General features: G+C 36.9%; 6 protein-coding genes and 1 long non-coding RNA gene across 10 annotated transcripts in view; 5 read left to right on the top strand and 2 right to left on the bottom strand.

The window, feature by feature from the left end:
• Window positions 1-765, top strand: part of LOC104776879 — a 4,710-nt gene extending 3,945 nt beyond the window's left edge. Inside the window, exon 9 of the mRNA XM_010501029.2 lies at window positions 319-765. Within this exon, the coding sequence (XP_010499331.1) occupies window positions 319-558 (240 nt within the window). The 3' untranslated portion in view covers window positions 559-765. The remainder of the gene's footprint in view (window positions 1-318) is intronic.
• On the top strand, window positions 2,344-3,885 carry LOC104776875 (purine permease 1-like). The gene is made up of 2 exons (XM_010501025.2): window positions 2,344-3,227; window positions 3,297-3,885. The coding sequence occupies exons 1-2, from the start codon at window positions 2,532-2,534 to the stop codon at window positions 3,663-3,665; spliced, it is 1,065 nt and encodes a 354-aa protein (XP_010499327.1). The 5' UTR covers window positions 2,344-2,531; the 3' UTR covers window positions 3,666-3,885.
• Window positions 4,292-5,826, top strand: LOC104776877 (purine permease 3-like). The gene is made up of 2 exons (XM_019243700.1): window positions 4,292-5,199; window positions 5,280-5,826. Exons 1-2 carry the CDS (start codon window positions 4,507-4,509, stop codon window positions 5,652-5,654), a joined length of 1,068 nt encoding a protein of 355 aa, XP_019099245.1. The 5' UTR covers window positions 4,292-4,506; the 3' UTR covers window positions 5,655-5,826.
• LOC109124968 (purine permease 1) lies at window positions 5,846-7,023 on the top strand. The gene is made up of 2 exons (XM_019243701.1): window positions 5,846-6,364; window positions 6,434-7,023. Exons 1-2 carry the CDS (start codon window positions 5,897-5,899, stop codon window positions 6,800-6,802), a joined length of 837 nt encoding a protein of 278 aa, XP_019099246.1. The 5' UTR covers window positions 5,846-5,896; the 3' UTR covers window positions 6,803-7,023.
• Window positions 7,429-9,074, top strand: LOC104776876 (purine permease 3-like). Its single transcript, XM_010501027.1, has 2 exons — window positions 7,429-8,336; window positions 8,417-9,074. Exons 1-2 carry the CDS (start codon window positions 7,644-7,646, stop codon window positions 8,789-8,791), a joined length of 1,068 nt encoding a protein of 355 aa, XP_010499329.1. The 5' UTR covers window positions 7,429-7,643; the 3' UTR covers window positions 8,792-9,074.
• Window positions 8,895-9,979, bottom strand: LOC104776878. Its single transcript, XR_766180.2, has 2 exons — window positions 9,639-9,979; window positions 8,895-9,205 (listed from the first exon to the last, which is right to left on the bottom strand). It is a non-coding gene; the product is annotated as an uncharacterized LOC104776878 (long non-coding RNA).
• Window positions 10,472-12,558, bottom strand: part of LOC104776874 (chaperone protein dnaJ 1, mitochondrial-like) — a 7,219-nt gene continuing 5,132 nt past the window's right edge. Inside the window, exons 16-19 of one of the 4 annotated variants that reach the window (XM_019243698.1) lie at window positions 12,220-12,268; window positions 11,792-11,861; window positions 11,329-11,418; window positions 10,472-10,895 (exon numbers count right to left, since the gene is read on the bottom strand). In XM_019243698.1, the coding sequence (XP_019099243.1) occupies window positions 10,811-10,895; window positions 11,329-11,418; window positions 11,792-11,861; window positions 12,220-12,268 (294 nt within the window). In that variant the 3' untranslated portion in view covers window positions 10,472-10,810. Of the gene's footprint in view, window positions 10,963-11,328; window positions 11,419-11,791; window positions 11,862-12,219; window positions 12,269-12,558 lie in introns of all 4 variants that reach the window. The other 3 variants (XM_010501024.2, XM_010501022.2, XM_010501021.2) reach the window with 3 other exon arrangements.

Genomic DNA, 12,558 nt, shown 5'->3' with positions numbered 1-12,558 from the left:
ATGGTTGGGCTATGCAGACGTACCAGAAGGCTGTGTCATTTTAAGAGAGCATGTTCCCATCAGCAACCTCTTTACTTGCCTTTGGTTTAACGAAGTTGACCGATTCACTTCTAGAGATCAAATCAGTTTCTCAACAGTAAGAGATAAGATTGCAGCAAAAACAAACTGGACAGTAAGCATGTTCCTTGACTGTGAAAGACGCAACTTTGTAGTTCAGGTGATTCTTCTTCTTCTCATGCTGACTGACACTTCGTGTAAAGAAAAGGTAGTAAAAAAAAAAGATCCTGACTTTATCATTACCCGAACTCTCAAATGCAGAGATATCATCGAGCAGAGCAAGAAAGATTTGCAAGGCAACGACCTCCGATGCCTAATTTTCCTCCACCACCGCCTTCACCGCCCCCACCGGTTTTAATTATCAGCAGCGATTTGCCTAGAAAAATGTCCAGTGGAAGGGTTAGCACAACACCGCCTAGAAGACGTGGAAGAGACAGAAGATCTCAAAGGGGTCACAGGAAAGCTAATTTGCCTGTAAGATTACCAGATTCAGCTGCTTAAGAGTTGTTGGGGTTCTCCTTCTTCATTCATCACCAAACCCACAAATTTTTACCACACAGTATGTTTATTTTATTTTTTGTTTCTCTATTTGATTCTTAAGGATTCAAAATCAATTTTTTAATGTATATATATATACACGAACATTTTGTACTTGGATAATAAATTATAGTTTTGAATTTTTGAAGAAAGTTAAATCTACCTACCTAAGAGACTTCCCGAGTTTGGTTTTGTAAGTTGGTGTATATGGTCTTGGAGTAAACCCGACACAAACGTTAAGTCTTCAGTTTAATGATCAAAATGACCAAAAAAAATAATTCTGTACGTCAAAATTGGATATACTTGTGTGACAGCCTTTTTTTGCAAAACTTTAAAAAAAAAAAAAAAACAAAAATCAATTTATATATTCAATTAAAAAGAAAAAAATGTATACAACATTGATTGGTCATGTGCGTATGCGCGGTATGCTGCACCAATTCCATTATCTGTTCAACTAAACGATCTTGAATTTATGGTCTTTGCTTGCATGCATTATGCATATGTCTGGCTGGTTTCTACCACTATTTCAATTCATTAGAATTAATGGAATCTTTCTTTTTTGAGGCCATGATTACACGCTCTATCATAAATAGAAATCAACTTGTTGGTGCTCAATAATGAATGACCAATTGTTGTTCTTTTCTAATAAAGAATATAATTCTATATTTTTATTTATGTATACATGAATTACATGTGACTTCACAGTACATATAAGAGGGTCAAAATCAATAGCCTTTAAGTGTGGAATAAAGTGAGCTAGAGCATGTTGTTCCCACCAATTTTTGAGTCCTAGCTAGTAGAATATTGTTACCTTGGTCTCAAAGCTATAACCTGTTTTTTTTTTTAACTTATACTCCCTCCGTTTCAAAATATAAGATGTTTTAACAAAAACATGCAGATTAAAAAGTGTTTACTTTTTAAAAGTTCAACCAATCAGAAACAATATTGCATAACAATAATATTAACTTAATCAAAAAGTTGCATAAAAACATGAAAACATCATATATTATGAAACAAAATATATTTCTAAAACATCCTATATTATGAAACGGAAAGAGTATTATACGTCAATCATGCATGAAAAAGTAACTAAGCCTTTAACAACAAAAAAAAATGCATGAAAAAGTAACAATCTACTCCCATCAAATTGTAAACTTTATTTCTCAAATAACAGATAAACGATACTTCTGAAACTTTTATAATATATGGTTTATAACTTTATATACAAGAGGAAATGTTACAAAGTTTATTTATTATGGTCCAACTTTTTCATATCAAACAAAATGGTGTAGAAACACACAAGTTGAATCACTTCGTTCAAGCCAAACGACTAGTCTGAGTTAAACAATATCAGAGATACGAAACAACTACACTAGTGGCAAAAAATCAAAATCAAGATCAAGTCTACAAACAAAATAGCTCATGTCAGCTAGTATTCCATGTATTCAAGTATGGTGAACTGATTGATTGGTTAACTTTTTCTTAACAACATATCAAAAGTCGTCAAAACCAAGTATATAAGACGATATTTCTCTTTAACGTTACACATAATTTAATAGAAAAGATTTCTATTTTGAACAATTCAACTCTTTGTTTTGTCATACATAATGTGTGTAGCGCAAAAACTAACACGTCTCTCTCTCTCTTTCTTTATTTTCACGATAGAACAAAAAGGAAAGGACCATCCTTAGTTGAAAACTAAAACTCTAGTACAGTACAGCCATTTGAAATCGCAAACTCGACCCCCCACCGTTTTAATTTCCCAAATTCCATGATAATGTTATCACACGATTCAAAACCACAAACAAACAAAAAAGATCTACGAACACACGTAATTATTGCTCGTTGACACTCTTAAGCTTCTGATGTTCAGATATATATCACCAAAATCTCCAATACAAAGGACAACAAACACATCAAACAGTAAGCAGTAGAATATGAAGTATGGTCTGTTGATCATAAACTGTATTATCCTCACTATAGGAACATGTGGAGGTCCTTTGTTAACTCGTCTCTACTACAACAATGGTGGAAAACGAATCTGGTTCATGAGCTTCCTATCAACCGCTGGTTGTCCAATCATCCTCATCCCTCTCTTGTTCTCCTTCCTCAACCGCCGCAACCGCAACAAGGCCGAAAACGTAGCGAAAACAGAGCTTTTCTTAATGGAAACTCCTCTGTTCATCGCCTCTATTGTCATAGGGCTGCTCATAGGACTTGACAACTACTTATACGCTTACGGGTTAGCGTATCTACAAGTTTCCACTTCATCCCTCATAATCGGAACTCAATTAGCTTTCAATGCTCTCTTCGCTTTCTTGCTGGTCAAGCAAAAGTTCACTCCCTTCTCTGTAAACGCAGTCGTATTGTTGACGGTTGGTACTGGAATCCTTGCGTTGCACAGCGACGGAGACTTGCCGGCTAACGAGAGCCACAAAGAGTATGTTGTTGGGTTCTTGATGACTGTGATTGCAGCTGTTCTCTATGCTTTCATATTGCCGCTCGTTGAGCTCACTTACAAGAAAGCTCGACAAGAAATCACTTTCCCACTTGTGCTCGAGATTCAGATGGTTATGTGCCTTTCTGCTACTTGCTTTTGCGTTGTTGGGATGTTCATCGTTGGAGATTTTAAGGTACAAAAGTTTTTGTCATGGTCTTATTTTAGTAATAAGGGTATCATCATCGTATGTGTTTCTTTGCAGGTGATAGCAAAAGAAGCAAGAGAGTTCAAGATCAGAGGATCTGCGTTTTACTATGCACTGATAGTGATCACAGGGATAATATGGCAAGGTTTCTTCTTAGGAGCCATAGGGATTGTGTTCTGTGCATCGTCTCTAGCTTCAGGTGTTCTCATAAGTGTTCTGCTTCCGGTGACAGAGGTCTTAGCCGTCGTTTGTTTCCGGGAGAAGTTTCAAGCTGAGAAAGGTGTCTCTCTCCTTCTCTCTCTGTGGGGATTCGTATCTTACTTCTACGGTGAGTTTAAATCCGGCAAGATAGTTGTCGACAAACCTCAGCAGACGGAGACAGAGCTGCCTACTACTCTTCCTGCAGTTAGTGATTCTGTTGCTTAAAAGGTCTTTTTTCCCGCATTTCTATAACATAAGCATGTGTGAATGTGCGATGAGTATAACTAAATGGTCTATATAATTTAAGTGTATATGTATGAATGTATTTCTCAAATTAGTACACGTGTAGTAAAGATAGAATGATACAGTGATGAGTCTACAAACCAAAAAACGAAAGATATAATTTCCTTAAGATAAACATTGAGAAAACAGTATGCATGCATCTTTAATAAAATCTGGTACATATCAATTCTATTCAATAAAATTTTCAACCTTCTGTTCTTTATTTTTGGTATGAAATAATAATTTTTTTTTGTCGGCAGTGGTATGAAATAAATTATATTATTTAAATCAAAGAAGCAGAAAAGATAATACTGTAATAAAGAGAGTCAAAGAACCAATAAACTCACCATTAAAACCTTCCAATTATAGAACTGATAATTCTTAACGTCATTGCACTAAATTTAGAAAAATAAATAAATTCAATAGTCAAAAACTGTAGATTGGATAAAACGTAAATTAAATACTGTATCGAATATACGGATATGGATATGGATATGGATATGGATATGGATATGGATATCCGGTCTATGAGATCATTTCTACGTTTTAATACGAAATTAAAACTGTTAGCTAAATTCGTGGGCATAAATTAGGAAAATTCATGTTTTAGACATTAGAGAGGATCTTTTGGGTAAAGAAACACAAAGATCTATGGAAAAAGACAGAAACACACCAACCATATAACTAAATTCTGCCAGCACCAACCCCCAAAAGTTTCATTACCCCACAACAAGAAATCAAAAACATCCATAAAATTGTTTAGAAGAAAAAATTTAAGACAAAAATGGCGAAGGCTCTTGTGATCATAAACTGCATAATCCTAGCCATAGGAAACTGTGGAGGTCCTCTGATTATGCGTCTCTACTTCAACAATGGTGGCAAAAGGATTTGGTTCTCTACATTTCTTGAAACTGCTGGCTTTCCTGTTATCTTCATCCCTTTGCTCTTCTCTTACATTCACCGGCGCAAAAACAACAATGGAGGCGAAAATGCAACAAGTTTCTTTCTTATCAAACCGCGTCTTCTTGGCGCGGCTATTTTCATAGGCATTCTCTCTGGCTTTGATAATTACTTGTATGCATATGGTATAGCATATCTCCCCGTTTCAACGGCTGCTCTCATCATTGCTTCACAGTTAGCTTGTATAGCTATCTTCTCATTCTTCATGGTTAAACATAAGTTTACTCCTTTTACCATTAATGCTGTTGTGTTGTTGACTGTTGGAGCTGCGGTATTGGGAATGCATACCGAAACTGATAGGCCCGTTCATGAGACCCACAAGCAATACGTTCTTGGGTTCTTGGTGACCGTGGCTGCAGCTGTTGTGTATGCTTTTATCTTGCCATTAGTGGAACTTGCTTACCAGAAAGCTAAGCAACCCTTGAGCTATACGCTCGTTCTCGAGGTCCAGATGATTTTGTGCTTCCTTGCTTCTATTGTCAGCCTCATTGGTATGTCCATTGCTGGTGATTTCAAGGTTAGTCAATAGTCTTTTGAATCTTAACAAGTTCTTTTTTGACTTGAACCCTTCCCATTTTTCTTCTTTTTTTTTTGCAGGCCCTACCAAAAGAAGCAAAAGAGTTCAAGCTTGGAGAGGTACTGTACTATGTTGTGGCTGTGTTTTCGGCTATAATATGGCAAGGCTTCTTCTTGGGAGCCATTGGATTAATCTTCTGCACATCTTCTCTCGTCTCGGGTATCATGATATCAGTCCTTTTGCCCATCACGGAGGTTTTAGCTGTTATATTTTACCATGAAAAGTTTCAAGCAGAGAAGGGACTCTCTCTTGCTCTCTCCCTTTGGGGTTTTGTCTCTTACTTTTATGGTGAGATAAAGTCTGACAATGATAAAAGGAGAATTCAGCAGGAGGAGAAGGAGAGTCAGGAGACAGAACTGCCTTCTTTGTCATCAAGAACCATTAGTGAGTGTTAAAACTAAACGAATCATAGATTATTTCAAAAACATTATAGTACTCATATCAGCCCTGTAGTTAGATCAGACAGAGGATGTTTTAATAACTTGTGGAACTACTCCAAAAACACAACTCTTGAGGAGTTTTTTTTTTCCTTATTTTTATCAGCTGTACTTGTGGATGTCTCTTATTATTCACATCAANCCTCAACCGCCGCAACCGCAACAAGGCCGAAAACGTAGCGAAAACAGAGCTTTTCTTAATGGAAACTCCTCTGTTCATCGCCTCTATTGTCATAGGGCTGCTCATAGGACTTGACAACTACTTATACGCTTACGGGTTAGCGTATCTACAAGTTTCCACTTCATCCCTCATAATCGGAACTCAATTAGCTTTCAATGCTCTCTTCGCTTTCTTGCTGGTCAAGCAAAAGTTCACTCCCTTCTCTGTAAACGCAGTCGTATTGTTGACGGTTGGTACTGGAATCCTTGCGTTGCACAGCGACGGAGACTTGCCGGCTAACGAGAGCCACAAAGAGTATGTTGTTGGGTTCTTGATGACTGTGATTGCAGCTGTTCTCTATGCTTTCATATTGCCGCTCGTTGAGCTCACTTACAAGAAAGCTCGACAAGAAATCACTTTCCCACTTGTGCTCGAGATTCAGATGGTTATGTGCCTTTCTGCTACTTGCTTTTGCGTTGTTGGGATGTTCATCGTTGGAGATTTTAAGGTACAAAAGTTTTTGTCATGGTCTTATTTTAGTAATAAGGGTATCATCATCGTATGTGTTTCTTTGCAGGTGATAGCAAAAGAAGCAAGAGAGTTCAAGATCAGAGGATCTGCGTTTTACTATGCACTGATAGTGATCACAGGGATAATATGGCAAGGTTTCTTCTTAGGAGCCATAGGGATTGTGTTCTGTGCATCGTCTCTAGCTTCAGGTGTTCTCATAAGTGTTCTGCTTCCGGTGACAGAGGTCTTAGCCGTCGTTTGTTTCCGGGAGAAGTTTCAAGCTGAGAAAGGTGTCTCTCTCCTTCTCTCTCTGTGGGGATTCGTATCTTACTTCTACGGTGAGTTTAAATCCGGCAAGATAGTTGTCGACAAACCTCAGCAGACGGAGACAGAGCTGCCTACTACTCTTCCTGCAGTTAGTGATTCTGTTGCTTAAAAGGTCTTTTTTCCCGCATTTCTATAACATAAGCATGTGTGAATGTGCGATGAGTATAACTAAATGGTCTATATAATTTAAGTGTATATGTATGAATGTATTTCTCAAATTAGTACACGTGTAGTAAAGATAGAATGATACAGTGATGAGTCTACAAACCAAAAAACGAAAGATATAATTTCCTTAAGATAAACATTGAGAAAACAGTATGCATGCATCTTTAATAAAATCTGGTACATATCAATTCTATTCAATAAAATTTTCAACCTTCTGTTCTTTATTTTTGGTATGAAATAATAATTTTTTTTTGTCGGCAGTGGTATGAAATAAATTATATTATTTAAATCAAAGAAGCAGAAAAGATAATACTGTAATAAAGAGAGTCAAAGAACCAATAAACTCACCATTAAAACCTTCCAATTATAGAACTGATAATTCTTAACGTCATTGCACTAAATTTAGAAAAATAAATAAATTCAATAGTCAAAAACTGTAGATTGGATAAAACGTAAATTAAATACTGTATCGAATATACGGATATGGATATGGATATGGATATGGATATGGATATGGATATCCGGTCTATGAGATCATTTCTACGTTTTAATACGAAATTAAAACTGTTAGCTAAATTCGTGGGCATAAATTAGGAAAATTCATGTTTTAGACATTAGAGAGGATCTTTTGGGTAAAGAAACACAAAGATCTATGGAAAAAGACAGAAACACACCAACCATATAACTAAATTCTGCCAGCACCAACCCCCAAAAGTTTCATTACCCCACAACAAGAAATCAAAAACATCCATAAAATTGTTTAGAAGAAAAAATTTAAGACAAAAATGGCGAAGGCTCTTGTGATCATAAACTGCATAATCCTAGCCATAGGAAACTGTGGAGGTCCTCTGATTATGCGTCTCTACTTCAACAATGGTGGCAAAAGGATTTGGTTCTCTACATTTCTTGAAACTGCTGGCTTTCCTGTTATCTTCATCCCTTTGCTCTTCTCTTACATTCACCGGCGCAAAAACAACAATGGAGGCGAAAATGCAACAAGTTTCTTTCTTATCAAACCGCGTCTTCTTGGCGCGGCTATTTTCATAGGCATTCTCTCTGGCTTTGATAATTACTTGTATGCATATGGTATAGCATATCTCCCCGTTTCAACGGCTGCTCTCATCATTGCTTCACAGTTAGCTTGTATAGCTATCTTCTCATTCTTCATGGTTAAACATAAGTTTACTCCTTTTACCATTAATGCTGTTGTGTTGTTGACTGTTGGAGCTGCGGTATTGGGAATGCATACCGAAACTGATAGGCCCGTTCATGAGACCCACAAGCAATACGTTCTTGGGTTCTTGGTGACCGTGGCTGCAGCTGTTGTGTATGCTTTTATCTTGCCATTAGTGGAACTTGCTTACCAGAAAGCTAAGCAACCCTTGAGCTATACGCTCGTTCTCGAGGTCCAGATGATTTTGTGCTTCCTTGCTTCTATTGTCAGCCTCATTGGTATGTCCATTGCTGGTGATTTCAAGGTTAGTCAATAGTCTTTTGAATCTTAACAAGTTCTTTTTTGACTTGAACCCTTCCCATTTTTCTTCTTTTTTTTTTGCAGGCCCTACCAAAAGAAGCAAAAGAGTTCAAGCTTGGAGAGGTACTGTACTATGTTGTGGCTGTGTTTTCGGCTATAATATGGCAAGGCTTCTTCTTGGGAGCCATTGGATTAATCTTCTGCACATCTTCTCTCGTCTCGGGTATCATGATATCAGTCCTTTTGCCCATCACGGAGGTTTTAGCTGTTATATTTTACCATGAAAAGTTTCAAGCAGAGAAGGGACTCTCTCTTGCTCTCTCCCTTTGGGGTTTTGTCTCTTACTTTTATGGTGAGATAAAGTCTGACAATGATAAAAGGAGAATTCAGCAGGAGGAGAAGGAGAGTCAGGAGACAGAACTGCCTTCTTTGTCATCAAGAACCATTAGTGAGTGTTAAAACTAAACGAATCATAGATTATTTCAAAAACATTATAGTACTCATATCAGCCCTGTAGTTAGATCAGACAGAGGATGTTTTAATAACTTGTGGAACTACTCCAAAAACACAACTCTTGAGGAGTTTTTTTTTTCCTTATTTTTATCAGCTGTACTTGTGGATGTCTCTTATTATTCACATCAAATGGGTTTGTGATAAAATATGAAGTCAAAATCATGACCCTTGCCCTTTCTGTTATGCTGTTGAACTGTACGTTTTTCCAGCAATAGATGAAATTAGTCTTGTTGTCTTCTGCTGAATGCTTTTATCTCTCATCTCTCGTGGCGGTTTCATCCCATTAACTTGTTGAACAATAGCACCAGCAGCACGATTAAAGAGAAATCGCGTATGATCTGAGGACTCGTTCGATTCCACCTGTAAGTTCAACCAGTAGAGAGCTTCTGGTAAATCCTGTTTGATTCATTTTCATGATTCTTCATTACTATAAGGAACAATCACTAGTGAGAGGAGATAACATTCAGTTGAATCAAAATTCAAAAAGGAAAATCCCCAACAAATATTTTAGCTTCTTTCTAACAGTATGTCCTTACACTGTTTCCCCTCGAGCTTCGAGCTTTTTGAAACTTGAATGCATAAAAAATACAAGAACAGGTACAGTATTATTCTATATGCTTACAAGAGAGAACCTATTAATCTCATTTTTCAACTGTGTGTTATCTAAATATCCGCTATCTTAACTCTTGTATCTAGCAGGCCTAGCAAATCCACCAGTAACATACAAGCAACACTAATTCTTCTATTGTGCAGTTATAAATACAATTGTAAGAAGTATAATTTATTTACTTACCAACTTCCTTCAGCAGAACCACTCAACTCATTGTTGATTTCTTCCTTTGCAAACTCTTCCAGTATAGCACGCTGACGTTCATTCACTTCACTAGAGAATACAAGGAAAAAAGTACACCGCATAAGCATATACCAGAAATCTATCAACATATGCTCAGCGAACCTGTTATATGATGATTTCAAAAATCAAGCACGTAGTATAGGTCCTTCCTTCATGGAAATAACAAGAAGAGAACCCAAACAAACCCACATGCCACCAGAATATCTAGTAGCTGATCATTTCAACATGAATTTCTATAATCGGATGCTAAGTAAGAGAATGCAGGGAAAGTAATTCGAAAACATCAACTTTTAGAACTACAAAGTGCTTTTNTGCTGGTGATTTCAAGGTTAGTCAATAGTCTTTTGAATCTTAACAAGTTCTTTTTTGACTTGAACCCTTCCCATTTTTCTTCTTTTTTTTTTGCAGGCCCTACCAAAAGAAGCAAAAGAGTTCAAGCTTGGAGAGGTACTGTACTATGTTGTGGCTGTGTTTTCGGCTATAATATGGCAAGGCTTCTTCTTGGGAGCCATTGGATTAATCTTCTGCACATCTTCTCTCGTCTCGGGTATCATGATATCAGTCCTTTTGCCCATCACGGAGGTTTTAGCTGTTATATTTTACCATGAAAAGTTTCAAGCAGAGAAGGGACTCTCTCTTGCTCTCTCCCTTTGGGGTTTTGTCTCTTACTTTTATGGTGAGATAAAGTCTGACAATGATAAAAGGAGAATTCAGCAGGAGGAGAAGGAGAGTCAGGAGACAGAACTGCCTTCTTTGTCATCAAGAACCATTAGTGAGTGTTAAAACTAAACGAATCATAGATTATTTCAAAAACATTATAGTACTCATATCAGCCCTGTAGTTAGATCAGACAGAGGATGTTTTAATAACTTGTGGAACTACTCCAAAAACACAACTCTTGAGGAGTTTTTTTTTTCCTTATTTTTATCAGCTGTACTTGTGGATGTCTCTTATTATTCACATCAAATGGGTTTGTGATAAAATATGAAGTCAAAATCATGACCCTTGCCCTTTCTGTTATGCTGTTGAACTGTACGTTTTTCCAGCAATAGATGAAATTAGTCTTGTTGTCTTCTGCTGAATGCTTTTATCTCTCATCTCTCGTGGCGGTTTCATCCCATTAACTTGTTGAACAATAGCACCAGCAGCACGATTAAAGAGAAATCGCGTATGATCTGAGGACTCGTTCGATTCCACCTGTAAGTTCAACCAGTAGAGAGCTTCTGGTAAATCCTGTTTGATTCATTTTCATGATTCTTCATTACTATAAGGAACAATCACTAGTGAGAGGAGATAACATTCAGTTGAATCAAAATTCAAAAAGGAAAATCCCCAACAAATATTTTAGCTTCTTTCTAACAGTATGTCCTTACACTGTTTCCCCTCGAGCTTCGAGCTTTTTGAAACTTGAATGCATAAAAAATACAAGAACAGGTACAGTATTATTCTATATGCTTACAAGAGAGAACCTATTAATCTCATTTTTCAACTGTGTGTTATCTAAATATCCGCTATCTTAACTCTTGTATCTAGCAGGCCTAGCAAATCCACCAGTAACATACAAGCAACACTAATTCTTCTATTGTGCAGTTATAAATACAATTGTAAGAAGTATAATTTATTTACTTACCAACTTCCTTCAGCAGAACCACTCAACTCATTGTTGATTTCTTCCTTTGCAAACTCTTCCAGTATAGCACGCTGACGTTCATTCACTTCACTACAGAATACAAGAAAAAAGGTACACCGCATAAGCATATACCAGAAATCTATCAACATATGCTCAGCGAACCTGTTATATGATGATTTCAAAAATCAAGCACGTAGTATAGGTCCTTCCTTCATGGAAATAACAAGAAGAGAACCCAAACAAACCCACATGCCACCAGAATATCTAGTAGCTGATCATTTCAACATGAATTTCTATAATCGGATGCTAAGTAAGAGAATGCAGGGAAAGTAATTCGAAAACATCAACTTTTAGAACTACAAAGTGCTTTTTCGTTCGAAACACCAGTAGAGTTTTTAGCATAGCAATATGTGGGTGTCTCCAACAAAATTATAACTTGAACTCCAAGTAGAAGAAATCTTACGTAGGAATGTTGACACGGAAGCGGACATACTGATCTCCATGATCTACAAAAAAGCCTTGTCTCGGTAGTCCTGCACAAACTAACCTATTTAAAAGAGTTTTCAAGCATATATACAAAACAAAATGACCATACGCTTGCAAATATTATACGGATCAGCTTGTCAAGTTGCTTGACAGGGTCATCCGCAACCGTTTATGCACTCTTCCCGTGGGGGCCTCTCGGTTGGGAGATGTCTTCTGCAGTTGGCTGGCTACTCGCTACTAATCTTTCACGCAACACTATTCTAAGTTCTGTTCTTTTTGTTTAAAGTTTCAATATTTTTCAATTTACGGTTGCAAATTTTGTAAAGGAAAAACGTTTTTTGGTTGAATAAATTTTACAATCATTCAAAAAAAAAAATGACAATACGGGCTGATAAATATTTGTACCTTTGCCTCTTAAAACAAGAAGTTGACCAGGCTGAGTTCCCTCTGGTATCTGCAACATTTACAATAAGGCACCTCATTATTTCCAAAGGCTTGAGATTTAAACCTTCCTCTTGGTAAGAGGATGAAAAGCAACTTGTACTCGGTTGCAAACGTANTGATAAAAGGAGAATTCAGCAGGAGGAGAAGGAGAGTCAGGAGACAGAACTGCCTTCTTTGTCATCAAGAACCATTAGTGAGTGTTAAAACTAAACGAATCATAGATTATTTCAAAAACATTATAGTACTCATATCAGCCCTGTAGTTAGATCAGACAGAGGATGTTTTAATAACTTGTGGAAC

The sequence above is a fragment of the Camelina sativa genome, chromosome 3, assembly GCF_000633955.1.
Source record: "Camelina sativa cultivar DH55 chromosome 3, Cs, whole genome shotgun sequence".
Classification (NCBI taxonomy): Eukaryota; Viridiplantae; Streptophyta; class Magnoliopsida; order Brassicales; family Brassicaceae; genus Camelina; species Camelina sativa.
Note: the sequence above shows the minus strand (reverse complement) of the source record. Positions and strands in the feature narration are given on the sequence as shown.

Bases quoted from the DNA above. Each gene is read 5' to 3' on its own strand.
- LOC104776875 (XM_010501025.2), top strand. From the start codon at position 2,532: ATGAAGTATGGTCTGTTGATCATAAACTGTATTATCCTCACTATAGGA. The intron at 3,228-3,296 runs GTACAAAAGTTT...GTTTCTTTGCAG, and splicing joins TCATCGTTGGAGATTTTAAG to GTGATAGCAAAAGAAGCAAG.
- LOC104776877 (XM_019243700.1), top strand. From the start codon at position 4,507: ATGGCGAAGGCTCTTGTGATCATAAACTGCATAATCCTAGCCATAGGA. The intron at 5,200-5,279 runs GTTAGTCAATAG...TTTTTTTTGCAG, and splicing joins CCATTGCTGGTGATTTCAAG to GCCCTACCAAAAGAAGCAAA.
- LOC109124968 (XM_019243701.1), top strand. From the start codon at position 5,897: ATGGAAACTCCTCTGTTCATCGCCTCTATTGTCATAGGGCTGCTCATA. The intron at 6,365-6,433 runs GTACAAAAGTTT...GTTTCTTTGCAG, and splicing joins TCATCGTTGGAGATTTTAAG to GTGATAGCAAAAGAAGCAAG.
- LOC104776876 (XM_010501027.1), top strand. From the start codon at position 7,644: ATGGCGAAGGCTCTTGTGATCATAAACTGCATAATCCTAGCCATAGGA. The intron at 8,337-8,416 runs GTTAGTCAATAG...TTTTTTTTGCAG, and splicing joins CCATTGCTGGTGATTTCAAG to GCCCTACCAAAAGAAGCAAA.